Raw genomic sequence first — 27,393 nt, 5'->3', positions numbered from 1 at the left:
AAATTTACCCAGAAAGTGCTTCTTTTGGAAACGTTTGTGGTCCTAACTAAATAATATTTATTAGTCCCTTTTATTTTCCTTTCACGATGCCCATGTAAGGGTTTCCCAGAACGTCATTAAGCCAATAAATTAAATCGTGTATTCTCTTTAGGATAAACAAACGAAACGATCCCTTGTAATTTCAATCAAACTGTGCCAAAAACTATTTTTAGTTTAGTACTGTAGTATTGCAGAATGAGAGTAAATATTGGCCATTTCTTCTCGCAATGATGTTGTAATGTAAAATGCGCCAAATGACCCGGCATTATGATTGTAACGGATAAGTGTACAAACAAAACATTGCTTTATTTGGGACTACGGACATTATGATAGACGACGGTGTAACACAATGAGGTTAATATAACCATGAAAATAGCCACAGAACAGCATATGATGTTAAATTATCATCAGTCTTCCTGATTTACACAATCGGGCTGTGGCCCGAGATTCTCTGCCCATGATATGATCAGCAAGGCTGGGTGAAGATTCAGAGCCACTTTCAAGTGACTACACTTGCTGAAACACTATCATGCAGAGGCACTTTCATACAGAAACAGCCACATCTACCATTGGTGTGACCCCCGCCCCCACCCTGGTATTAAGTCAAAGCCAAAAGGTATATAGAGAGCTGCATTAAGTTTTGGTGGATGCATAGATTAGCATTAGTTAAGCATTAGTTTCTGATAATGGGCGCATACTTTATTGCTTGGTGAAGTTGTAGAGGTGGTGTGTGTGTGTGTGTGTTGCAGTGCTACCTGCATTAATAATAACACATTTATTGCTCCCCACACTCTGGGCTTCGGCAGGGCTCAGGCTCCACCCCCTGGTCATCATGGTCAAAGTGAACAAAAAAGTGCTCACTTTTATGTTCACATCTGCAGCATTCTATTGTTCGGATTTAGGTGTAGGACACTAGTGGTAATGGACCCGTCCAATTGTTCCGGTCCCGGTGACCAGGATGTCGGGCTGTCCGTTCCTCCATATCTCCCTGATGATACGCTCCCTCTCCTCCAGACGTCGGGCCTTCTCCAGCTCTTCGACCGAGGCAAACACATTGACGCTCTTCAGTGTGCCGTTGGACTTGGTGCTGCGCTCGTCCATCGGCACAAGAGTCATTTTGTGGCTCTGTTCCTCCTCTTCCTCCGCTATGCTCTCGTCCTCCACCTCCTCCTCCTCGCTGGACTCTTTCAGCTGCCTCCTCTCAGGTGATGAAGCTGGCCTGCCGATGCGGCGGCGAGACCTGCAGGTGATGCCGGCCACCAAGAGGCACAGCGCCATGAGCAGACCAAAACAGACGCCCATCATGAAGTAGAGGGCAAAGCTCTCTGGGTTGGCTGTATGGACAGACACACAATTGCACACAATTAATGTTAAACCATATGTTAACTGTAGAAGCCTAGAAGCACTGAACTACATTTACAATCTATATTCTAATATTTTTTCCGTGGAATTGTATTAATTTATTACTAACAATCTACTGTCTTCATTTCAGCATTTCTCTTGGCTGCATTTCTCTTGACATCCCCAAGTCCTGTTTCCACAGGACTTGGGGATGTCATATTTTTTGTCCAATCAGATTTTAGCCTCTGTGCTGCCATGTCAGTCTCATCTGCTGCTTCATAATCATTTGTGCTGCCTGATGTAAGTTATACTATATTACCAGTGGGATTGTTTCTAAAACCTATCAGATTTGTCCTCAAATAAAATTTGTCCTCACAGGGCCAGAGTGCTGGCCCTAAAGAATGTCAGTATTTTTCTGACCCCTGAGTTGTTGGTCAGCGCAAGCCAGGTTCTTTTTTTTTTTTTTTTTTTTTGGATTTGGTTGTTTTACCAACACCGAAACAGTCACTGTTGCATTTACTGGATTTGTTTCTTGCAAAGAAACCATCCGTCCAACCATCCATCCGTACATCCATTCATCATTCCATACATCATCCAGCCATCAATCTATTGATTTATCATTCCATCAAGTGAACATCCATTCGACCACCCGTCAATAAAGATCAGCTATCCATTTAATGTCCATTTAACCCATTATACTGAAAATTAGTCCATCAAATATCCAGCAATAAGTCAATCTAGTCATCCATCTACCAATTTTTTTATCAACTGATCTGTACATCTATCAATGATCCTTTCATTTACTGAAACGTCGCTCAAAATCTTTTGAATCAAACATCCATCCGTCTGTCCGTCGATCCATCGATTGATCCATCCATCCATCCGTCCATTCAAGGTTAGTTTGCCTGTGCTGTGCTGGTCATAGCAAACAAATTGGTATATTTGTATTGACTAGGACGGAATATATTTTACACAAAGGGAGACCTGTTCATTTTAGTCGCTCACTTCTGAGCCAGAGAACATGTCAGTGTGAAGTGCTTTTTTATTACATCCAATAGCAGTAAGAGGCCAAATGCAACTAAAATTACACATAGACAGCATAGCGGCAGTCCATGTAGAACATTATTTCTGACACATTACCTTTGATGTGAGCGTATGTTGCCATGCTGTTACTGAGCAGCTCCATGTCTTTTCTAATTGGCTCCATCTTGGTTGGAGCTTGAAGTTTCTAGCATCTCCAGGGTCTTTCTTTATGCTGTGAACTCCGGGACCCTCGGCTCCTGTCAGATAAAATCACATGCAGTGAGACGATCACACTCTTTGCGCAACTTTTAAACCAGAAATAGACATTCCAGACGGCACCGGGAACCAAGCACATTGTGTTTATGTTGAGCCTTCAGCAGCGACATGGGCCTCAACCAATGGGGATGTTTATATTTATGACATCAGTGCCCGAGGGGACTCATTTCCAGTTTCCAGTGTCAAACAGCTACACTTTGGCTCTTGTTTCACACAGCAACAGTGAAATGATGGCTCTCACGAGTTTTTTAAAATACATCCAACAACAGTGGTTATTTAATTTTTTTCTGCTGAGTGAGACTTTTTCCCACCAACTAATTTTTACTCCAAATTGGGGGATAATGTAAATACCCCCATCACTCCATGGTCCCACGGTTAACGCAGAGTTTAATGTAAACACGATGGCTGATTTCCCAGCCCCTCACAATGCCCGCATCATTAAAATAACAACATACAGTATATGGGAGCCAAGACTTTTTTCCCTCTCGTGCTTTCTCTCAAGGGAGAACAAAACTCTAGCCTTGTTCCAGTTGCTGCCATCAGGCAGCTCGACTCACTCACCCACCCTGATCTTTATCCTGATGACTCTTGGCAGACCCCCAGAAAAAACATTTGCCTGATTATAGTGTTCTGGCATTATCACAATGATTTCTGGTCAACAACTCCACTCTTCAAGCCGTCATTTAACCCTTACAGAAAAATGAGAAGCATCACTACATGCGATGTTTTCCAGGCAATGTCACTTCTTCTTCACTTCCTGTTTGGCAAAATCATTTAACTTGATCACACTATGCGAGGATGACAGCGAGGCGCTGTCTGCTGATATTGAATAAATTATTTCACATTTAATAAACTGCCGTGATAACAGACTTGTTCCTTGACGCTAATGTTGTCGCTCCTGCAAGCAGGCGGTTAGCTTAGCACAAGGTAGCTGCAATAGGCTGGCACGACAGATATGTCTAGCCCGCCTACCTTTTACGTAAACACATTTTTACTTGTAAAAAATGTGTGCCCGTGTTAAAGTCAGGGTAGTTAGTAACCTAAGCAAAGGATAACGCAATGTTATGACAACGCTACGTGCTCTCTGTTCCTCGGCTTACAACAGCTACGGCAGCTAATTAACTTCACTGTGTCACTAACCTACGCTAACACACTGGTAATATCATAATTACAGTAAGTATTGTATAAAAAACACTTCTAGGTCATAAATGTAACTGAGCGCGCCTTCTTGTGCCGCCTAGGACCCCCTGTATGTACATAGGCATATCTGTAGGTATACTGTATATTATTATATTACAGAGTAAGCGGTAATATCCTTAACATGGAGACCATAAAGTCTGAATTTAGTTAAATTCGTGGTTAGAAAGGGCTTTTTAGAGAGCTTTAAGATTTACAAACGTACAAAAAATTTCTACGCTAAACTAAGCTAAGCTAGCACCCTGGCTCATCTTCAATTGCACAGGACTTTTAATTTAAAGTGGCAACTAGAATCTCATGATTGGAATATCCAACAGATAAAGACAAATTTGAATATGAACCTCTCCTTGCTAAAACACGTTTTTGTTTTGTTCCCTAAACAAGTGTATTTTTATGCAGAGTGACACAAACAGGCAGTTTGTGGTTGTCCGAGCAGGAAGCGCTTTAGACAAATACCAGACGGAGACAAATGTCCGTTTTTATACAGCTTTGGGCAGACAAATGAAACAGCCAGCATTTCCAGGCTAGCCCAACTGCGTCTTGACATAACCTCTGCACAGCACCGTGAGACGGCAGCTGGAGCTGTTTATGTGACCCCATAAAACAGACTCCGGCGCAACCCTCCCACATTTCCGGCCCGGATAATCCCATTTAAGATGAAAGCAGAAGACAATGACACCACCTCTTGTTATTCTACAGCAGTCAATCTTGTTTTCAACAACTAACTATAGGGGCAGTGGTATTAATAATAAGAAAGTACTTGAATGTACAATACACTTTGCATGTTGGGGTTTCAAGTGAAATCAAATGTTTCTTGTTGTGACTATTGCACCTATGACGACCTTCAGGATTACTCCGCAAGGAACATGTTAATGTTGGTGGTTGTTAATTCCCTAGACAGGGTTGGGGAACCTCTTTGATCCAGTCCTCCAGGCAATTTTAAAAGCAAATAAAATCTCAGAAGAACTATAATAAAAGACCGCAAAACCCACAAATGCTAATACTATGCGCCAGTTCAGGGGGTACCCCGCCTCTTGCCCCAAGTCAGCTCAAAAAGGCTCCAGCTCACCCATGACCCTAATAAGGACAAAAGCACTATAGAAAATGAATGAATGAATAATTCTTCTTCTAATATACATACAGTATGTTAGATCACTGCACAATATTTGTTCATAATTTTATGTCAAGTCAATGACAGTGTTGTCTGTCTATGGGCTCTGTGATTGACTGGCAACCAGTCCAGATTGTAGCTGGCGTTTCACCTGAAGTCAGCTTGGGTAGACTGCAGCTCACTGACCTTGAAAGGGTATAGCAGTATAGAAAATGGACAGAAAGTTAGGATGGCCCTTCATAAAAACTGAATAGGCCTCTGAAAGGGAAAAGGTTGGCCCAAAAAACCTCAACTTTCCATGAAAAACCACTAGTGTTGGGAAGTAACAAAGTACAAATACTAGATTTTTCATATATTTGTACTTTATTGTACCTAACTTTGCCAAAATTGGCTCCTTACTTTTTCCCACCTCCGCGGATGACGACGTGACGTAAAAAAAACTTAGGAATAAAGATCAACCGTGGTTGAGCTCTTAATTGATTGAGATTTTGGCGTCTTAAAAGTGAACCATAGCAGCAACAGCAGACAACAACAACAACAGATTTGGAGGCCCAAGCTATCCCCGACCCATGGCCTTATTTAAGAATTTTTTAATGTCGGCTGCAATAATAATTTGTGGTGAATGTGAGGTGTCTTGTTAAAAAAACACATACAGGTAAGTTATATTTTTTTGATTGTTCTCATTAGTTAAGTTTTATGTAAGTCAGTTACAGGTATTGTTTTTTCATTTTTATTTTATTCAAGTACATTTCAGAGTGTACATTTTATTTAGGTTCATGAATTGAAGCAGTACTTCTACTTTTACCAAAATTTCACTTTTACTATTTTAATTTTTTATTTATGTGCAGACAGACTTTTTTTGATTTTTACTTAGATACAGGAGTTGAATTATAATTAGAATCTACTTTTACCAGTCTTTTAAAAAAAAAAAAAAAAATGAACTAAAGTATCCATACTTTTACTCAAGTAATAAATACAGAGTGGGAATACTTTTGCCACCTCTGGAAACCACCTTTAAAAAGTTTTGTCAGATCACTTACCGTGGTGCCAGATGAACGTGGGCGCTCTCCTACTAAAGGTCAACTGAAGATGTAGGAGTCCACATGTGCAAAGAGTGAGATGTCATTGTTCCCCCGCAGACGGCAGCCACCAGGAAAGAGGAGATGATGTTGCTGCTCCAGGAGTCCTAACATCCACTCCCCCTCATCTTCAGTGGGACGACACCCAGCCACTTACACCCCTGATGAAAATGAAGTCCTTTCTTCGCCTTAAAAATTAACCCTCGTGCATTCACTGCAGGCAAAAACAGACGCAAAGCAAACCACACTCACTTCCAAGTTGCTGTCCCCTACTGAACAGGGTGAGGTGATGTCGCCACTCACTGCTGCTCGCAAACACACCACAGGTCTGTTCACTGGAGGGCCAAGAGGGTGGAACAGGAAATAGCTTGTCGGCTGTTTTGGGCACCGGGCCCCGCTGCTGCTGCCGCTTGTGGGGGCTCGTGGATTAATTGAGCTCTTTGAATTTTAATCAAGGAAGGGAGGGAAAAAGCTGTGCTGTCCAAGAATGCATTATGGCAAGAGTGGAGGAGCTCAGATGAACAGGTGGTATTGTTTGATTAAATGTGGAAGATCATTTAGAACATGTACTCCAGAAGGGGCCCTAATTAGAGCCCTGAAATAGAATAGTTTTCTACTTTACTTTGTGCTGTTTCACACTTCCTGGCTCTCTATTGGTGACACCGACACACAAAAATGAGATTTAATACCACTTAATACCACCATTTAATGTCCACTATTCTGCCTTTACAAAGACAATAATACTCATGTGTTACGAAAGAAACACATTTAATATGTGCGAGCAGTTTTTAGGAGAGATAAGGGAATGGAAGAATATAGCATTATAGTGAACCCTCTTTATTGCAGGGGATACGTTCCAGACACACCCGCAATAGGTAATAAGCCGTGATAAAGAAAGACCATAGAAAAACATCTTTTGAGAGTTTTACCCTTCCCACATGCTTTAAAGGTCCCATTCCATACATTATTAACATTTATTTTGGATCATCTTTTATGTCCTTTATTGGTTTGCATGATAATTTGGGTTGAAAATGGCCAGAATGCCCTTTTCAAGCTATTGTCGTTAGTCTTTTTTGCTGGCAGTTAATATTCAACTGAAAATGAACATTGCGCTGATTGGAAGGCTCATCGCAATTTGAATATGGAAAACAGCTTTGCTATGATTGGCTGCTGGCGATATTTCAGCGACCAAGTGTTCATAGCAAAATATGGGGTCCTACTATCATTGTGAAGCAGAATTCACAAAGCATCAGATTGTTTGCCCACTAATTGGGTCTCCTTTCCCACATGTGAGGGCATAACAGTTTACTGTAAAAATCTAGAGAAAACAGTCAATTAAAAATATAGCAGGGGTGCGATCGATGAGACATGATTTAGCGTGGGAGCACTGTAATATAGATTTTTAGCCCTAGAGTTGTCCATCCATCCAAGCTTATTAGTGTCGGAGGTGAACTGGAGTCTATCACAGCTGACTTTAGCGAGAGGCGAAGTACACACTTGACTGGTCGCCAGCCAGTTGAATGGCACAAACAAGAATTTACACCTGACATTCACACCTGAGGGCAATTTACGGTCTTCAGTTAACCTAACCTGGACTGCTTAGCCAGAGTTGTCATTAAGCTTAACTGGTATGAACAGCAGTGTCAACTCTTTAGTATTCATGTAGAGCATATTATTGAATACCATGCAACACGACTATACAACATTTAGTCACTTCAATATGTACATAATCTAATGAGATTCAATACAATAGCTGCATATTATGCAAAATAATGATGTTTAATTTGGATTGACACTGTCAAAGAGGTATATGTCATGTGCTCGCATTATACTGAAATTTACTGATATTGCGGTAAAACAAAAGAGGGTTAGATTTAGCTAATATTTTGGCCAGTGAGTGTAATACAACATACATCCTGTGGTCGCAGGAGTCAGTAACTGCTTTAGTTGATGTGAAATACAGTATCTAGAATGAGGGGTGTCAAACTCATTGTAGTTCGTGGGCTAATTTGAAGTCAAAGAGCCAGGTGCACTAAAATCCTATCATACCTGTTATGATCATAAGAATGATAAATAATAATAGTTTTTTCCCTTTGTTTGAATGTAAAACAAATCAAATACATTAGGATTTAAAAATTTTTTTTTTTACATTTAATGACATTTTTAAAACCATTTTAATAAACAACTTCAGATTTCTTGAGAGTATTTTGCTTCAGTTTGTCATCAACAAAGTGTGCATAATAACTGATCACAGAGATTGTATTTTAAGGCACAAAACTTTAAATCACAGGTCTTTGGAACTGTAAAATATAGTATTGCACTTTAAAATGGAATCAATTTATGAACACCTAGGAATCATGACCATTTTATTTCTTATAGGAGCATAATAATTCTCAAAATGATCATTAGTCCTACCACCACAATGTCTTTTGTGTTTTTTCACTTTCAAATTCATCCTGCGGGCCGGATCGTACCCTTACCAGGCTGGTTTTGGCCCCCAGGCTGTATGTTTGACACCCTGATCTAGCTCACCATTAATATGGAAAATGATATATTTTATGACAATCAATCAATCATCCCTGTCATGTTTTAGTCTTTATAGTTAACAGTGACACACAAATCACTTTTGTTTGCTTTGAGTTAGATTTATTGTTTTTTTTGGGTGGGGGTGGGGGGGTGGGGGCGGATGGATGGGTGGTAATGACATGGAAAATGCAGAGCAATTAGTCCATTGCACAGGAATGCAGCACAATAAAATAAATCCATTGCTTGCTGCTTCTACAACTGGGTAGACATCTACCCAAATCAAACACTTTTGGCATGCAATTTGAAGCCTATCTTAACACCTTCCTCCACAGTGGCGGTGATGTCACCATGTACTCAAAGGCCAGATGTGAAAAGCAATGAGGAAATGGAATCTTGTGGAATTGCATCACTCACTAAAAAAAAAAAAAAAAAAAAACCCCAACTGAATCTCTAACATTTTGATGCTGCTAAGAGAAACCAACTGGCCAGTTTTCTACTTGCGTGCATTCACCATCTCGGAATTAATGTTAGATTAAACTCACTGAATAAACATGAACACAAATAGAGAGAAATGGGCACACCCTCTACTAGCTTTGTCTATATTAAAGGAAAAACAAAGAAAGGAATAGCAAGAAATGAGTAGACTGTTTCAAAGCATTCTAACAACAAATACAAAATAATTACAGAATAATTAAACAAATCAACAACAGAATCAGGACAGAAAGGCTGACACAGTAATGGTGAGGATAGAAGGACGGAGGGAGTAACAGTAAGTCCAACATGGGAATCCCCCCAGCAGTCAGGCCTGTGGGAGCAAAAAGAAGAGATGATTCAGGAAAGGCCTGAGACAGTCTTAACTAGTGATTTTTAAAAAAAAGGTCATTTTTCAAGCTAGAGAAGGTCACAGCCCACCTGGAATGAACATGGAAGAAGGCTCTGACATTAAAACGTTAACCTGTGGCGTCGCTAACCCTATTTTAGGAAGGCTTCAGTTGATTTTGTTGTTTAATTTGTCTTTGGGCAGCAGTACATTTGACTATCTGGAGAGTCTTTTTGCAGCAGCCTGACCAAAGAAAGTTACGATGAGGTTCACGAAAGGTTAACAAACGTATGAACTAGAACTATTTCTACACTGAAAACTACTATAATACATTTATTTTAAAATCAAGACCTCTTGGACAGAGCACAACCTACCAAAAATGTGTTGCCTTTGCAAAGGCTGATTTTTTTTTTTTTTGGATACTGTATTGGATCCAATTAGATTTAGCAATTTTGTAGTTGGTTGAGTATTTTTGTAAGAAAGTGAAATATTCTCTCTGTTTTTCTGAATCTGCGCATTAGAGTTTGCCATTCTCAGTGAACACATCCGTGCATTCCAAGTAATCCAGTTTATAATGCAAATGAACGTGTCTACATATTTCCATTTGGAACACAAATGGGGAGACTGTAATTGTGAAAGTATTGTTTACACGATTGAATGTGTGTCAAGTTCTATTCTGAGTTTAGCAATGCGGTCGATGTGGTGCGGCATTGACCGTAAGCAATCATTATGTGGCCTGTTGTCATTCGCACAATCTCAAGGTTAGCTTGCAAGTAAACAGCCAGGAGAAAAAAACAAAACAAACAAAAAAACATGTGGCTAAAAACACACACGGAGACCACATCCAAATCAATGATCCAACTGATCCAAGGGACATTCCCAAAGGTTCTGAGGCATCATGCTCTCGATTTAAGTCAGGGTTTGGAATGACATCCTTCGACCTGCGGCGGAGGGTTGATCTGTCCCAGCTGCATCTGTGTTTTATCAGGTTTGCCCTCTTCCTGACACCCAGCAAGAATAACATCGCCCTTCTTGCAAATTCCTCAAATTCTCGTTCATCCTCGTTTATGTATAGGGAGAACACTGGCACAGCAGTTTCCAAGGGAAACACTTTCTTCCTTTCACCGGCTTCTGCTCATTTTAACGCAAGCCCCATCCCGTGTACTGGATGCAGCAGCGGTGATTGACAACTCAGGGATGGATTTGGCAGGAATGTTGGTGTGCTCCAAGCTGTGGAAATAGAAGTGCTGTTTTTTTTTTTGCATCAGAGTGGCAACCACCGTGACGATTGTTTCCCCTGGTGTACGGGCGCTCACAAACTGATTTCACAGACAAATGGGCTCTGCGGTGCACGCCAGCAACGCTCAACGCCCATGAGCGAGAGCAAATACTGGACACACCCGTCCTCTCGCGTCATTGTAATAGTTCCACTTCGTATCTACAAAGGCTTTTTGTGTTCGAATAGGAAAAACTTACTTTCCTACTTTCGGTAAAAACTGCTTTTGTACTTCTATATTGTTTTCTCCTTTGATAGGCAGAAAACAATGTATTTTATTAGAGGTCTCATTCAAATAGAGAAAGGCAACTGTTACAGTTTTAACCTTCCGGTCTCTTCCATTTGTTTCTTTGGGCCACCAAAAATTTTCAAGGGCCTATTAGTCAATGTTTAATGCTACTACTACCATAATTCACTATTTCTCTCACACACACATATATAGATATTAAAGGATATATAGAAAAATAGATATAATGAGAATTTAAAAAAAAGAGTGTAAATTAGATTCCTAGCCCCTTTAGCCCTTTGTGTCAGTGCTGGGTCAATATATTAAATGTACAGTGGTTATAAAAAATCTACACACCCCTGTTCAAAGGCCAGGTTTTTGTGATATAAAAAAATGAGACAACGATAAATTATTTTAAACGTTTTCCACCATTAAAGTGACTTATAACGTGTAGAAGTCAATTGGAAAGAAAAATATTATGAGAGGTGAAGCAAAAATAAACAACTGAGATATATGTTTGTACATGTGTACACAATACTGTTAAAATTGGGGATGTGCCAGTGTTCGGAGTTACCAATCACATTCAAACTCATGTTAAATGGAAGTCAGCGCATACCTGCCACTATGTAAAGAGCTTGTGATTAACCCCAAATAAAGTTCAGATGTTCTACTTGGCTTTTCCTGACCTATTTTGAGGTGATTTCAAGTGTGTTTTAAAGATTTTTGAAACCAAGGTTGAACTAAAAAGCACAAAAAATATCAGGAAAAGCCTACTAGAACATCTAAACTGTATTTGGCCACTTAAAATGGTGGCTGGTGTGTGCTAACTCCTTTTTAACAGTTTGAATGTTGTAAGTTCTAAGAAGCTGTGCAGGTGTGCATGCATACTTGCAAAACTCCAATATCTCAGTTATTTATTTTTTATTTCCACTTGAGAAAAGATTTTTTAAAAACAATCAATGGAGTTTGAAAGTTTTGAAATGATTTACCTGATTGGCAAAAACCTTCCATTTGAATAGAGGTGTTTAGGCCTGTCATATTCACTACCTTGTAAATTAAAAATTATACAGTATAGTAAGAAATACAGTATTTTTTAAATGGATTTTTCTTGACTTTAACTAAACGGGAATCATTTGTTATCCATGAGCTCATTTAAGATGGAAAGAAAATCAGTCATTTGAGTAAAACAAAAAGATTGGGCTCCATTATTAGTAAGGCTTTATTCTCAACATTTTAACAAAGGCTAAACAAGAAATAAACTAGTACAACTCTGAAACGCATCCAGTCCATCCATTTTCAACACCGCTTATCCTGGTTAGGGTCACGGGGCAGGGGAGCCTATCCCAGCTAACTTCGGGCGAAAGGCAGACTCCGGCCTGAACTGGTCGCCAGTCAGTCGCAGGGCACATATAGACACGGACGACCATTCACACTCACATTCGCACCGTCACTGAGTGGGAACTGAACCCACGCTGCCTGCACCAAAGCCAGGCGAGTGTACCACTACACCATCAGTGACTTCACTCTGAAATCAATACGTGATATACTTGCTCACATGTTTAAAAATAGAATAATTGTTTCATATCTCCATGTTGTTGGGAAAGAGTTGAATCAGTTTGTTTTTTTGGCAAACTCCTTTCTGCCTCCTCCCTCTTTGCCGAAGTTGCGGACACGGCGGATCGTCGCCAGTTGACCGTGTATGGTCTTCATGATGTCCATGTGGTCGGGGATGTGAACGTAGCGGATATTTCTGCCAGTGACGAAGAGGTCCTGCAGCCGAGTGAGGCGCCCCTTGCGGTCACGGTAAAGGACCTCCTCCAGGCGTACGTTCATGAAGGCGTCCACGTTGACCACCCGACCCCGTGCCGTGCTCTCGTTCCTCAGGTCCACCGTGGTCACCTCCCCCCGCAGGCCCTGCAGCAGCACCACCATGCTGTTCTCTGCGATGGTGCGCTCCCGGATGGAGTTGAAACTCTCTGCTTGGCTTAACAGCGGGCCCTCAGTCCTCTCTGATTCCATGGCCTCCTGCAAGAAGCCTCAATGTTAGCTGCGCTCTTTAATTTAATAGCAGTGAGATGTGTAAACACTTCTTAAGCCAAACAAGTGAAGTTGCATTGCAAATGTAACAAGCAATGGCATAGTCGGAGCATTCGTACAGCTTTAGTACTCATTCAACTGAGGTTGTTTCAAACATGGGCAGCACTGTGGGCATAGTGGTTAGCAGTGGTGGGCCTACAGATCTTAACACGATCTGAAGCACGGCTCTAAATTCTAATATTGGGTGGTGACCAGTCCAGGGTGTACACCTCGTGGTCAAACACCTGTCAGGAATTTTGCTATTCAACTGTTTGTTAGAAAACAGCAAGATGTGCAAAAAAATACTGAAAGATTGACACGGCACGGTGGTCGACTGGTTAATGCGTCTGCATCACAGTTCTGAGCTCCGGGATTGAATCCCCGGACCCGCCTGTGTGGAGTTTGCATGCGTGGGTTTTCTCCGGGTACTCCGGTTACCTCCCACATCCCAAAAACATGCATGGTAGGTTAATTGACAACTCTAAATTGCCCGTAGGTGTGAATGTGAATGTGAACGCGAGTAGTTGTTTGTTTATATGTGCCCTGCGATTGGCTGGCAACCAGTTCGGGGTGTTACCCCGCCTTCTGCCCAATGATAGTGAGGAGAAGCAACACAGAAAATGGATGGAATTAAGTTCACCTGTAAAGGTTATAGTGCAGTGTTTCTTAAAGTGTGGTACTTGTACCACTAGTGGGATGTGGGCTCCCTCTCATGGTACATGAAGTAGTCACTGCCTATACAGTTCAGTTGAATTTAACATTTTAGTACAGTACATTTGCATTTAGTCTTTAAGAACAGTTTGTTTTTAAACTTTTATTTCGGTACAATACATATTTAACTTATGTGCAATACGGTTGAAATGAATCATATTAGCACTTTTTTTCTATATTTGAGCACAGTGTTAATGTTCAAACTGCATAATGTTGCAATGGCTTATAATAATTTAAAATATACTTTTTAATGGGGAAAAAAACTGTCTCGTGTTTGATGAACACTCAGACCTACGACACTCACGACACGGTCATGAGAGCGGTACTGGGAGAGCTAAGTATTTTTTATTTTCATTTTTTTAGGTGGTACTTGGTATAAATATTAGGCTAATTCTGAAATTGAATCTGAAAACCAAAAATCCCTAACTTTTTCTGTGAGTAGCATATGTACATTTTAGCTGAATTTCTATTGACGAGGTCTTTCCCTGTGTGGGCATTTTTACAAGTAAGACACAAATACGTAACACCTATTTCAGATTGGAACAAGCGGTACAAATAAAGGCGAACGCTGCTGGTTTTCGGGTGAAATATACTTCCAGTTTACTAACTTTATCTTCGTTACCATGTCAATAAACCATTTTTGTACATGGGCTAGCAGTGACTCATATTTAAACTATACAGCGACAGCTAGAAACATCAAAAACTTCTTGTCGATGTATGTACAATATGCAACATTTACCTGCATTAGTTTGCGCTTTAATCCATTTGAAAAATACGCACACAAAAAAACGCCTTCGCGGGAGAATGCCAAACACTTCCGGATACAGAAAACGTGACGTGATGACGTCGATTTGCGTCACATACTTCCGGTCAAGTAACACAACACTGCCACCTGCAGGCTACTGACAGACCGTCAGGGGCTCGCGCGACTGTACTGCACTTAGGTTCTGTTGTAAAAGAAAAGCTTTTAATGGCTATTATTTTTCTAAAAGAGGTCATTCAAAAGAGAAATAATCGTCAATACACATTTGATTAAGTGTGTCAAAAACGGCAATGAATGAATTCAAACTTTCTTTAAATAATGTGTTTAAAATTTTATTTAGATGAGATACGCTCCAGGAGGGCGGCACGGTGGCCGACTGGTTAGAGCGTCTGCCTCACAATTCTGAGGTCTGGGGTTCAATCCCCGGGCCCGCCTGTGTGGAGTTTGCATGTTCTCCCCGTGCCTGCGTGGGTTTTCTCCAGGCACTCCGGTTTCCTCCCACATCCCCAAAACATGCATGGTAGGTTAATTGACAACTTTAAATTGCCCGTAGGTGTGAACGTGAGTGCGAGTGGTTGTCTGTTTCTATGTGCCCTGCGATTGGCTGGCAACAAGTTCAGGGTGTACTCCGCCTTCTGCCCGATGATAGCTGGGATAGGCTCCAGCACGCCCTCGACCCTAGTGAGGAGAAACGGCTCAGAAAATGGATGGATGGATGGACGCTCCAGGAGAGTGGAAAATGGTTTGGAGACAGGATTTGAATATTAACATGTCACAAGGGTCAGAGGTCATCCATCATGGCCAGCAGGTCATCTCCTTTGTTACTGTTCACATCATCTGGCATCTCCTCTTGTTCTGCAAAAAGGCCGGCGATTTGAGCCAGCTGTGTTGCTGAATGTTCATCCTGAAATATAAAACATTTCAGTCACGGCGCAGTTCCAGAAAGACACGATGGACGCGCACGTTTACCTGCAGGGCTTGTATATTTATCACTCCAAATGACTCCTCAGCTCCACCTGAAGCTCCTCTATTGAACAAAATAAGTTACAAATTAAACACCCACATCATGGTAAAAATGACAGATAAGAAATAAAACACGTACCCCTCATCCTCCTCTTGGGCTGAATTAAACAGGTTGATCTGAAAGCCAATTTGAGAAGCGGACACGTTCTCAATCTCAACAGTGCCCATCAGACGGGCCAGTAGATTGAGCTCTTCTTTAGCCAGAAGGTTGGGAGCGGTTTCTGTCTGTGGCATGGAGATAAAAACTTAGAGCAGAAAGATGTGTCGAAAGAGCATATGTTGCACACAGGTGTCAAATTTAAGGCCCGTGGGGAAGATCTGGCCCTCCCTGCATGAAAGCTTGCCACAATTTTTCCTTGACTTTTTTTTTTTTTAATCCAAAACTAGCCATACAAACAATATTTATCAAAGGCAGGAGCAATTATGTTCTATAGTATGATGGGATGATTATTAGGGTTCCCGCACAGAACGTTCGTGTAACTACTTTAGACTCGAGCCACACACACGCATTTTCTGTGAACAAGCACAGTGCAGCTCAGCTTCTGTAGCGGGCATCATGACTTGCGAAATGGTTGGGCTCTAAGACAAACTTGTTAACTAATTTGAAATTAGGCAATTGTGAATATCACTGCAGCACGAAATTAAAAAACAAAAAAAAAACTGGAGTGACACAAACATCCAGCGGTATTTTAACAGCCTCTCCCAAGCTCTTCAGTAACAACAAATGCCATTGGTATAATAGCATAATAATTGACACTGTTGATGTTGTATATTCCTAAACAGAGAAGATGTAAGCTGTTTCATCTTCAGTGTCGGCAGTTTATTTTGCATTTTGTCCCCTTGCTATACCCAATGTAAACTGAACTGTGAGCCTAACACCAAGGTACGTACTGAATTGTGATTTTTGGCATACCGTTACCGTGAATTTACATTTATATGGTTTCACGGTTATAACATTTGACATACCTGATGACATAACGTCTGTAGAGTTTTACTGTTACATTACCTTCACTGAGTGAACTTTGGATGATTCCCCTCCCATATTTACACTGTACCTTTATTTGGAAGAAACACAGCAAAACAAGAGTGTTATCCACACATGTGGTGTAATGTAAAAATTTTAATCAAACATGGTATTCGGTGCAGACATGTTCACGCCCAGTTTGATGACTCTGTCTCCATGTAGGCCAAATGAAGCATCTTTTATGGGGAGGGTGTAACTCCCACCCGAGGAGAACCGGCTCTGCTGCATTTGTCGTCCCTTATTGTCAAATATCCTGAAAGACACCACAGAAATGACGGTCATTTCGGATAAACTGTCCAAATTCTTCCGTAAAACAATACGTTCTCACCGAATGATCCCAGGAACATCCATTCCATGAGGCACTGGGCCTGAGGTTGACAGGGCGAAACGCCCGTTGGGATTCTGGATTTTGTTTTTGAGGAAAATGGACACCTGAATGAGAAAACACAGTGGAGAAATGACGCAGCGTTTTTATTTCAGCTGATATCAGTGTTCACTTAGATCGCAAGGAACTCACGCGGATGTGCATGTCCTGCAAGAACGTGAGCAGCGTTTGCCGGAGAAGCTGGAATTCACCCGAAGTCATAGACGAGTATACCTACAATTAAATTTTTTTTTTTTTTTTTACAAGGTCTCAATAGGTTGTGGGTTTTCAGCTATTGTGAACATATTGTGAACATATCTTTATAACGGGGGGTTCACTGAATTCTGTACAGACTGGCTCAGGTCTACCTCAATGATCTTCCTATGAGTTTCATCCACTTTGTTCACAAGGGCAGGAGTGTCTTTCACAAATTCCCTGATGGTGTCGATATGATTGTATGAGATGAGCAGCAGGTCCTTAGGGCGCGGACAGTGGAAGACTTGATACTTGAAGGCCATGATCATCAGCTCGTAGAGCTGTTTGAAAACAGACAAAACATACGTTAAACCTAGGAAATGTGCACGATTTTGCCAATTTTATGTTGCTCATTTGTTCTCGTGATCAGTTTTGATTGGTACTGTCAGAGAGGTATTCATTGAATAATATGTTCATCATTGTAACAGTAGCTTACATTGGTGTTCCATACCGAGAACGCTTTCCTATGTGATTGTTACCTTCTCCATGCTGACCGTCTTCAGCTTCATGATCGAGACGTGCGCCAAGCGAGTTAGTACGACTTTCATTGTCCTGTGTGAATACAGCAGCTGAGGTTTCAAAAGTTCATCCACGAAGGCTTTACTGAACATGGTCCCGACAATGTCATTCATCACTGTCAACGGGAAGGGACAGAAACACATAGTGGTTGATCCTATATAGTACAGTATATCACAAAAGGGATTTCACGTGTCACATTTTTGTAAGTAATGGTACAACACTGAAAAAATGACACTTAGCTACACTGTAGTGCGGTATGTACAACAGTATGTTGTACATACAACAGTATGTACAACAGTGAAATGTATGTACAACAGTATGTAAATGTATGTACAACAGTATGTACAACAGTGAAAATGTACTCTTCCCTCAAAATAACTCAACACACAGCCATTAATGGCTAAACCAATGGCAACAAAAGTGAATACACCCCTAGCTGAAAATGTTCAAATTGTGCTCAAAACAGCAATATTGTATTTTTTTGCAGCCACCATTATTTGCCAGCACTGCCTAAACCTCCTTGGGCATGGAGCAACACCCACCAGCGCTGTGATATCGACATGGAGTGTAATAGGATTCCATTGGCAATCTGTGAAGCTTTGGTGAACTCCATGCCCACATGCAGGTATGCACTTAATAATTTTACAGACTCCCAACCTAAGATTAGTGAACACCTGCTTTGGCATATTGCCTGTACCTCTTTTTCTGTCATTTTCAGACCACACTTCTGCAGCATTAAAAAAACAAAACAAACAAAAAAACCCAAACAAAGACAGGAAACAATTGTTAAACATGAAAAAATACAAACAAATGTTTATATTTAAAATGTTTTGCAGACTGTATGACAGCAACATGACTGGAAAGACTGGTAGAAGCAAGTTTTCAACTTACCTTTTTCAGACTTGCCCTCAGAAGTGCTGTGAGCTTGCAGGCGATGGTCCAGTATGTAAAGCATCTCCCCTCCAAGGTTAATGAAAACCAGGGGAAGAGTTTTCATTGACATCCTGGAAAATCAGTCTGTCGAGAGACAATTCAACTTCTTGAAAGTTAGAGTTGTGATTAAATTTTTTGTAAGGGCATGTTTTCTGCAGCGGGTTGCGGATTGTTCCCATGCTCTTATCTGAGCATGCCTCTGCAGAAAACACTAAGATGCAACAGGTGGTCAGGATAAGGATCAGCCACGGTCACGCTCAAGCTCACTGGCCGGTGCACAATGACGACATATCCTGGATGTGGCCTAATGCGACGCAATGAGCCTGTAGGGAGAAATTTGGATGGGAAGATATTGCGGATGGCTGATATTGTCTCATCGGTAAAGTTAAAGAGGGCTCATATATAATCATGCACCAAATAGATTCGCCAAATATATATGAGAAAAAGATTACACGTTGAAAATGAATACTCTTTTCCCAATTATGGAATGAAATCCTCTTCTTTTTATCACTCTTCATTTGTTTTGAAGATATTTTGGCTTGACGTGCAGAACTACTCATCGACTGCAGGCAAAGAACATTTGTATTCATTTGGACACCATCGAGATGAATAAAGACATTTCTTCTTGGTACAACCGCTTTGGAAAAATACCACATTTGTCAGAAGATGGGGATTTGCTCCAAACCCAGCTTTGTTGTTTATGGAAAATTACTATGGTTGAAAAAAATAAGTCATTGAAAACTTTTGGGGAAATATTTGCTAGACAATGTATTTTTTTTTTAATTCATCACTTTTTTCTTAATTTATTCTTGCCTTTTATCACATCCTTCAATATTTGTGTATAAAAATGCATCTCAATGAATTAGAGTATTGTGGAAAAGTTCATTTATTTTATAACTCAGGTCAAAAAGTCATAGATGGGTGTTTATTTGTTTATGGGCCTTTTTGTATCCTTGATTTAAAATTTAAAGAAGAAATATATTTAAATAGATTATTTCAATAACCGGCAGTTATCGGTAAAAAACATCGGGAAATGTTGTCCTGTCATGTTCTTCTTGTGTTTTTTTTTGCGGTTTGCAACAAAACCTAAAGTGCATTACTGCCACCTAGTGTTATTAAATGTATCTCAGGTGCCGACCAATTTACTACTACAAATACATTAGAAATACATACAAATAAACTATACCATATAACTTAAGAATAATTGTCCTCATATTCTTTTATAACACATACTCTTTAAGTAAGAGTAAGAGTAAAAATAAGAAAATTATGATTCTTTAAAACAGGTGAAATGGCACCAATTTTATGTATGGTAAATTCAATTTGGGGGGCGAGATTTTACCTGTGAACTTTTTGGTTGTATCTGCGTTCCAAACCTTCATAGCTTTCTTAATCTTTAAACTATTTTCAAAAGTGGAATGGAAAGCCTATGTGTGTGTGTATATACTGTATAGTTGATAAAAATTCACGAAATTAGTGACAGGAAATATGAGCCGTCATGGCGGAGCACAGTAACGTCACAAGGGACCTGGCCAACCGTAGGTGTAACTAATGTCTAAGACGACCAATTTACCTCAAAAATTCGGGAAATGTTGTCCGTAATGTCTAATATAAACAATTTAGGGGCGGCTGTGTTTGGCCGGTTTGACCGCAGTAACAAGTTTGGCCTACAGAAGCCGCAGTAAAAAACAAAACAAAACAAAACAAAACAAAAAAAACAGTTTTTGTTTTTTATAGCCTTCCCTTCATCATCCTTTCATCCGGAAGCAAAGCACTAAAATCACTTTCGTCTTCACTGGCACAGAATCATGGAGTTTGACTTATAAATTATATAATTATATAAATTACTGTGTACAATACATTTTTCTAAGTACAGTGATTGTTTATTTTGTATTGTTTTTATAAAGATTCGAAAGAAACATGATAAAGAAGTTTGTTTTAGTGTGTTTTGCCACGTCTTTGAAAAGACTAGAAATGCACAATAATTGAAATCGCAATGAAATGGTGTTCTCTATTTTGTAAATGAAAAGCTAAAATTAAAGCAACAGGAGTTCATGAGTTAACCATGTTAAATGTACTTGCACTGGAAATAAGTGTTCTGCTATGATTTTAAACAGGTGGAACATGAACAGGCTGCAACCAGGAAGAGAGGATGAACGTTTAAATTACACATCCGTGGACTCCACTCCCCAATAGTCAGAGAGCAGTTCTACTAGATGGATCTTCACGTCTCGTCCCGTCTGTGACACGATGGAGCCCGCTGGGTGTACGCCTTGCCCAGGCACGCCTGACCCCTCTCTGACCCCCCGGCACCTTGAGGCCGAGCTGGACTTCTTCCACAAGCTGGGATACTCCACGGCGCAGGTCACAGCTGTGCTCAAGAAGTACGGCCCCAACACAGACAGAAATCAAGTTCTCGGAGAGCTGGTTCGGTTGAGAGCCCACAGAGCCAAGCAGGGGTCCGTGACCACCGAGTCGGTGCTGGTTACCAAAAGTGACATGCAGTCCACAGAGCTTGCCGTGAGGTTGCCGCTTGCTTCTCATAGCAAAGAGGAGGACAGCGATGAGGAAGACGCTCTGAGGCCCGTTGTTGTCGATGGGAGTAATGTAGCCATGAGGTGAGAACGGATTTATTTTGAATGCCAAAATGTCAAGCATTCTTTCAATGTAGCTGCCTTCTCGTGGTAATTTACACTAGTAATACATGTATTATATCAAATGTATATAATGGATGTCATCTTGGGGCAGAAAGTTGTGCTTGTTTTTAAATTTAAAAACTATGAATTAAAATGAAATAATGCAGACTTTCTCTCAGAATGGGAAATTATTCCAGTCAATCATGCAAGAATGCTACACATTCTCTTAATTTAGCTTCTATCAAGTGGTACTCCGACTGCTTTATTATTCACTGTACATTGAATATACCTTTTTAAGTTTTGTGAGCAAATGACTTGTGTGTTGCCACATAAATATTAAGGAAACAAACCAGTTTCAGCTTCATGATGCAATCTTTGTCATTTAGGGATATAAATATCTTCTTAAGATATGTATAATTCATCTTATTAGTAACCTCTATATGAAAGTTAATGTTAGCTGATTTCACACCAATGCATGCAAACATTATAAATCTTGCTTGAATTATAGAAGTACTGAGTTTCAGCCACAAAAAAAAATGTTTAATGTAGTAAAAAAGAAAACATTTCATACAAAATAAATTGTAGTTTTCATTCTCTCTGATTATTCGAAAGGGTCAGCGAATTGTATTTTTCACATGCACTTCACATGCCAACCTTTTGTGGTCATGTATGTGATGTGTAACTGTCAGTTGTGATGTAGCGTACGTTGTATGTGGAATCGGTAGTTGTTGAGTGATGCTAAAATGACTAACCAATGAATTCTAATTCAAAATGCAGTGTTTTCACCATTTGTTGAAATTAGGTGCTCTGTATATAGGGCAATAAAAATATATAGGGCAATAAAAAAAAAAAAAAAAAAAAAAACACAACCAAACTATTTCCTTTTGTTAGTTTAATTAGTAGCGCTTCTTCTTGGGGAATACATTTCATATAAAAACATGCATGTAAATACAATCCTTAATGAATAAACATTTAAATTGTTTAAAAGGTTTCATTTACTTGTGTAACATTAGTTTATAACAAGTTCATCAAAAACAAAGTTAAAAGCAATAGGTTACATAATAGAGTGGTTACATTCAGACCAATGGGAAAAGAGTATGTGATTATAAGGGAACGTACTTAAGTCGGTCGGGTGTGATATGTTACGTGATACGTTAACTCATGATCATAAAAAAAATATAATATTGAGCCATTGCAATCTCTTGCCTTTTGCCACCTTGAAAGCTATACCATTTGTGTACTTCACTACAGTCATTAGAGTTCACTGACGTTTTGCATATACTCTACAACACTTGAGGAATGTGAACAGTGGTGTGTTTTTTTGTTTTTGTTTTTTTTTTCCAAACCCATTAAGTGGATGTACAAGCATGGGTGTGTGTCAGGCATGTCTGTGCAGGCAAGGCACTAGAAGCTTCAATATGCAAATCTAGAGCACATATTTAGCAGGAACCGGCCTAACTGCATTTTACTGTCTGGCTTTTGTGCTGACATTTCCAAAAACGTATGATCCAGACACAGTTGCCTATAGTTCATCATGCCAGACGTTCTGCCGAAGTAAGATCCGACAACCATAAATGATCCTGGATTAAACCCAAATACAGTGGTGCTTTGAGGTACAAGTTTAATTCCTTCCGTGACTATGCTTGCAACTCAAAACACTTGCATATGAAATACTCTTCCTGACTTCAATAGCTGGGATAGGCTCCAGCACGTGACCCTTGTGAGGATAAGCCATGGATGGATGGATGGAGAGGTATTGGTCAGTTAGAAACTCCACATAGTTTGCCGAGGTCATTTTTTTTAGGCACTACGTGGATTTACCATCGCACTCCCTGTAATTCCAGTCCAAAATATCACTGCCGCCACGAGGCTCAACAAGACTGAACGGTCGCACAGTTTGCGGGGTTCAGCGACCAGTTTTCATGAGTGGCCAACTGTTGGCCACTAGTTTTGCTGCCGTTTAAAATTAAAATCGTAAAATATCTATATATAGTCTTTTCTAATCATACTTTTAACCATATTTCTATCTAATCAGCCATGGGAACAAGGAAGTTTTCTCTTGTATGGGAATCCAGTTGGCCGTGGACTTCTTCTTAAACAGAGGCCACACCACCATCACCGTGTTTGTTCCCTCTTGGAGGAAAGAGCAGCCGAGACCCGATGTCCCAATCTCGGGTAAGATGACGACAGACCTTTTTGTTTATTGCTACCTACTTGTACATCACTCTTAACTCAGTGCTGGGGTAAAGCCAACATTTCGTCACAGTGTAGCAAAATGATTCAGACAGCAATATTAGAGCATATTTGCTCCGGTGCTAATAATTCTTAACAGAAACTTGGCAGGATATTTGATTGTGAAGGCATTTTAATTGTTTGTTGCACCCTGTTGCCAAATTAATGATGGCTCATGCGCATGCGGGACAAAACAAGAGATGCATTGTTCTGCAGTTGTTGATTGTTGTATCGAAACAACGTTTTGCCGAAACCTGACTCTATGATTAACGCACTGGAAGAGCTTGTGAACGTGTGAAAATAAAATATGTCATAAAATAACGCATTATCATTTTAAAAAAGAAGCATAATATTGCAAATGTTACACCATTAGAGAGGGTCACATATGCTTAGAGTTTTCTTTGTTATTCTGACAAAAGTAAAGAACAACAGTAACTAGCAAATAGTTAGATCACGTCAATGTAAACATGTGCAGTGTATATGGTTCCTGACTTCAAATTATATGATGAGGTTCGACAAATCATCGTATTGTTGAAAGAGACTGTATGACTGATAGGGTGCTTAAAAGTGGATTTAACAGGTTCATGTTTATGTTAACTCACTACATTTGGTATGCAGATCAGAAAATTCTATTAGATCTGGAAAAGAAGAAGTATCTAACGTTCACACCGTCACGTCGCGTGGGGCACAAGCGGGTGGTTTGCAACGACGACCTGTTCATCGTTCAGCTGGCCTTCGAGACTGGCGGCGTCATCGTGTCCAACGACATGTACCGTGACCTGCAGGTCGACAGGCCGGAGTGGAAGGATTGCATCAACGAGAGGCTGCTCATGTACTCCTTTGTGAACGACAAGTGAGTTCTTACACACATTAAGATGGGCGTATCTTTCGAGTCGGCAAAAGTAATGATAAAATACACTCCACGCATTTCATTAGGTACACCTGCACATTGCACAATCGAATGAATGACTGCACTGCATTACACACATGTACTTTTCCCCTTCCATGTTGCGAAATAGGCAACACGCAATTATCGCACTTGCTAGCTGAGATCTTAGTAAATCAGGCCCATAGTCTTATTACAATATAAACAATTTTGTTGTAGTCATTTATTTCCTCTTTACAGAACTATACTATTTACGAGGTATTATGTTATCATTTAACCTTGATTATCTTGAAAAGCACCTTAAAATAAAATGCATTATTGTTGGTAATGATCACAGTAATTGTTCCTCAATGCAGGTTCATGGTTCCTGATGATCCGCTTGGCCGACACGGTCCAAACCTGGAAAACTTCCTGCGGTGGCTCCCAAAGACTCCAAAAAAACCTCAGAAACCATGCCCTTATGGTGAGGAAAGTCAAAATGTCATTTAATTCTATTTTATTTCCATATACCGTACAGTCTCTACCATCTTTGAGCTGCGAGACTGTCTGTCATAAAATTACCGTAAGCTAAGAAAGTCACAACATTATCAAAGTCTGGTAATGGCAATGGTCTACTCAGATACGTTTGTACATGTTTTTTCAACCAACATTCCACTCTGTTCATTTAACAGGAAAGAAATGCACCTTTGGACTCAAATGTAAATTCCTGCACCCTGAGCGAGCCAAGCAGCCCAATTGCTTGCTTGCCGATGAACTTCGAGAGAACGCGAAGCTCCCCTCCACTGCTCCCAAATCATCTGTCCAAAGTCCAGTAAATGGCCAAAGGCACTTATTCGTAGATGTGGCAAGCAAATTGACTCTGGGACATCATAAAAGCTCCTTGAAGAAAGACAAACTGACTCACTGCTCGAGGCAGAAGTCCTCATCTAAAAAGGAGAAGAGCAGTCTGGGCTCCTCTGATCATGGCTCTCATAAGCAGCTAGACTCTGGCATAGGTTCTATAGAAAGTCAATCAGTGGAGGCTCAAGATGCTAACTGTCATGTCCAATACAGAGCAACATCTTGCAGCTACCATTCCATGCTGAATTCCCATCCTCGGAGTGCACCATGCGCCTCTTGGAGAACTTCCCAAGACCAGCATCTCCATCACAGCATCAGGCCAGTGCGTCATGTCAGTGCCGACATGATGCCTATGGACTTGCCCTCTTACGAAATCTACGGGGAGGAGAGAAAGGTCGCACGTACAAAGCTCCTCGCTGTTTTCAGAACCAACTTGGTGGACGCAGTGATGGACATGTTTCCACACCTGGTGGACCCTGAGATGTTGGCTGCGGAGATCGTCAAGATGCAGAGTGACAATAAGATGAGCTAAAACTCCTCAACTCACTTCAACACAGCAACCTCGGCACCAAAATGCCACAAGATGGCAGCAAAAGATTACTTGTGTCTAAATGAAACAACTCAATTCACTTCAACGTAGTTCCTTGGCATGATACCTTATTGCTTTGGCCTGAGCACAAAAACAGTACACAGTAGGTGAATTTGCGAATGCCGTACCGCAAATAGGCGGGGCTTTACTGTATGTTACAGTAAACTACATGCTTCCGTAGTGAATGGGACAACAGTGTAGTTGATACAAAGTGTATCTTGATCTACAGTATCTGACAGTATCAACGTAATTGTGGAATTGATATAGTCGAGTGCAGTTCTAGTTTATGAAATACACATTCTGCTTTTAGCAGATGTTCCATATCAATCTGACTGTATTAGTTTTGTATTTGCAAATAGTATGTATATGATACATAAAATAAGAGCATATATGTATATTTTTATTTCAGGTCAGGTGGTATAGTGTGGACCAATTTTCATTGTGAAGTTCTTGCCTCAAATCATTAAGCGAGACACATAACGATACTGACTTACACATTGCAATGACGCAGAAAAACCTTACGTTTAATTAATGAGTAGCAATGTATAACAATATTGTCTATTACTGTTAGCAAGGGGTGCACATAATAATGCTGTTCACCATAACAGCTATGTAAAATACCAATGACTCTATTGCAATTCCCGGCACTGCAAAATACAAGCTATTACAAATGGAACAAGTGTCAAATGCAACTGCCCAATTGTGTCAGACTTGACCCCAAGTTGCACAATATCTTTAGCTCACCTGATGTATTCCAAAAATTCTTTTTTGAGCACGAAAATGGCGGCGCGTCCACTGCTGCACAATATGCAAATATTGCATGCAAGGAGGTTCTTCGGTCCTGCATGTGTGCACAAGTGAAAAATCCTGTTCCTGTTGTCAGACAGAATGACCGAAGCAAGTCTTTCTATTGCTCTAATATTTACTGTGTATGTGGAACAAATAACTACAATTATAGCGGAAGATAATTTCAAGACAAGTTGTAACATTTTAGTTTCGATGGCAATGACTTTATGATACTTTTGTAGTTACATTACCACAGTTGCTTGAGAAGAATTGCACAAAATACCGCACAGTCTACTGTATATAATATGATCTCGAATCAGATGATTTGAAGCGCTCGTTAATGTCTCCGCCTGCTGGACGGTTAAGGAACAACATGTAAGGTGAAGCTGCAGTGGCAACACCACAGTATGTATACATATTTGTAAAATAAATGAATCACGTGCAATACTGTAATGACTGAATTGCTTTGAATCCATGTAAGACATAACGTTTGAGTTTCAGCACGCACACAAATGATTTGAATCATTGTAAAGACAGGCACATTATGAAATGCCAAGCTAGTTTTCTTACCTACACAACTGTTTGTGTTGTGTTTATTGTACAAATACAAAACAGTGTATAAAGTCCCAAACGTCTTGGGTCCAGGGACTCTTTACAGGGGGAAAAACTTTTCCAAGGACTCCTTTATAATCTTCATGCCAATTAAACATAACTACCACCCATAAATGCAATGGGATTCATCTTCTGAACGTTTCTAACTAAATATGCATGACCTGTTCAATAAAACGGAACTTAACCAAATTCAACTGATTCAAAATCACTATCCATTGTTGCTAGCGGAT

General features: G+C 40.3%; 4 protein-coding genes across 8 annotated transcripts; 1 reads left to right on the top strand and 3 right to left on the bottom strand.

The window, feature by feature from the left end:
• Positions 1-329: 329 nt before the first annotated feature.
• eva1bb (eva-1 homolog Bb (C. elegans)) lies at positions 330-6,381 on the bottom strand. The gene is made up of 3 exons (XM_061664259.1): positions 6,028-6,381; positions 2,521-2,660; positions 330-1,373 (listed from the first exon to the last, which is right to left on the bottom strand). The coding sequence occupies exons 2-3, from the start codon at positions 2,585-2,587 to the stop codon at positions 952-954; spliced, it is 489 nt and encodes a 162-aa protein (XP_061520243.1). The 5' UTR covers positions 2,588-2,660; positions 6,028-6,381; the 3' UTR covers positions 330-951.
• Positions 6,382-12,124: 5,743 nt separating this feature from the next.
• On the bottom strand, positions 12,125-14,525 carry lsm10 (LSM10, U7 small nuclear RNA associated). The gene is made up of 2 exons (XM_061664602.1): positions 14,441-14,525; positions 12,125-12,939 (listed from the first exon to the last, which is right to left on the bottom strand). Exons 1-2 carry the CDS (start codon positions 14,444-14,446, stop codon positions 12,526-12,528), a joined length of 420 nt encoding a protein of 139 aa, XP_061520586.1. The 5' UTR covers positions 14,447-14,525; the 3' UTR covers positions 12,125-12,525.
• Positions 14,526-14,823: 298 nt separating this feature from the next.
• On the bottom strand, positions 14,824-18,770 carry oscp1a (organic solute carrier partner 1a). 5 transcript variants are annotated; one of them, XM_061664598.1, is made up of 12 exons: positions 18,541-18,770; positions 18,347-18,376; positions 17,610-17,764; positions 17,244-17,411; positions 17,029-17,109; positions 16,840-16,943; positions 16,636-16,764; positions 16,494-16,542; positions 15,567-15,712; positions 15,434-15,491; positions 15,234-15,368; positions 14,824-15,142 (listed from the first exon to the last, which is right to left on the bottom strand). In XM_061664598.1, exons 1-11 carry the CDS (start codon positions 18,650-18,652, stop codon positions 15,246-15,248), a joined length of 1,155 nt encoding a protein of 384 aa, XP_061520582.1. In that variant the 5' UTR covers positions 18,653-18,770; the 3' UTR covers positions 14,824-15,142; positions 15,234-15,245. The 5 variants fall into 5 exon arrangements, with proteins under 5 accessions (XP_061520582.1, XP_061520580.1, XP_061520584.1 ...); XM_061664596.1 differs by having other exon boundaries at positions 14,824-15,368; XM_061664600.1 differs by having other exon boundaries at positions 14,824-15,368; positions 17,610-17,682; positions 18,541-18,567.
• Positions 18,771-20,735: 1,965 nt separating this feature from the next.
• Positions 20,736-27,004, top strand: zc3h12ab (zinc finger CCCH-type containing 12Ab). The gene is made up of 5 exons (XM_061664770.1): positions 20,736-21,200; positions 23,254-23,393; positions 24,069-24,303; positions 24,693-24,799; positions 25,008-27,004. The coding sequence occupies exons 1-5, from the start codon at positions 20,833-20,835 to the stop codon at positions 25,706-25,708; spliced, it is 1,551 nt and encodes a 516-aa protein (XP_061520754.1). The 5' UTR covers positions 20,736-20,832; the 3' UTR covers positions 25,709-27,004.
• The last annotated feature ends 389 nt before the right edge of the window (positions 27,005-27,393 follow it).

This window comes from Phycodurus eques, chromosome 20 (assembly GCF_024500275.1).
Source record: "Phycodurus eques isolate BA_2022a chromosome 20, UOR_Pequ_1.1, whole genome shotgun sequence".
Taxonomy (NCBI): Eukaryota; Metazoa; Chordata; class Actinopteri; order Syngnathiformes; family Syngnathidae; genus Phycodurus; species Phycodurus eques.
Note: the sequence above shows the minus strand (reverse complement) of the source record. Positions and strands in the feature narration are given on the sequence as shown.

Bases quoted from the DNA above. Each gene is read 5' to 3' on its own strand.
- eva1bb (XM_061664259.1), bottom strand. From the start codon at position 2,587: ATGGAGCCAATTAGAAAAGACATGGAGCTGCTCAGTAACAGCATGGCA. The intron at 1,374-2,520 runs GTAATGTGTCAG...CTGTCCATACAG, and splicing joins AACATACGCTCACATCAAAG to CCAACCCAGAGAGCTTTGCC.
- zc3h12ab (XM_061664770.1), top strand. From the start codon at position 20,833: ATGGAGCCCGCTGGGTGTACGCCTTGCCCAGGCACGCCTGACCCCTCT. The intron at 23,394-24,068 runs GTAAGATGACGA...TTTGGTATGCAG, and splicing joins ACCCGATGTCCCAATCTCGG to ATCAGAAAATTCTATTAGAT. The intron at 24,800-25,007 runs GTGAGGAAAGTC...TTCATTTAACAG, and splicing joins TCAGAAACCATGCCCTTATG to GAAAGAAATGCACCTTTGGA.
- oscp1a (XM_061664596.1), bottom strand. From the start codon at position 18,652: ATGTCAATGAAAACTCTTCCCCTGGTTTTCATTAACCTTGGAGGGGAG. The intron at 16,944-17,028 runs GTGAGTTCCTTG...TTTCTCATTCAG, and splicing joins TGCAGGACATGCACATCCGC to GTGTCCATTTTCCTCAAAAA. The intron at 16,765-16,839 runs GTGAGAACGTAT...GGTGTCTTTCAG, and splicing joins GATGTTCCTGGGATCATTCG to GATATTTGACAATAAGGGAC.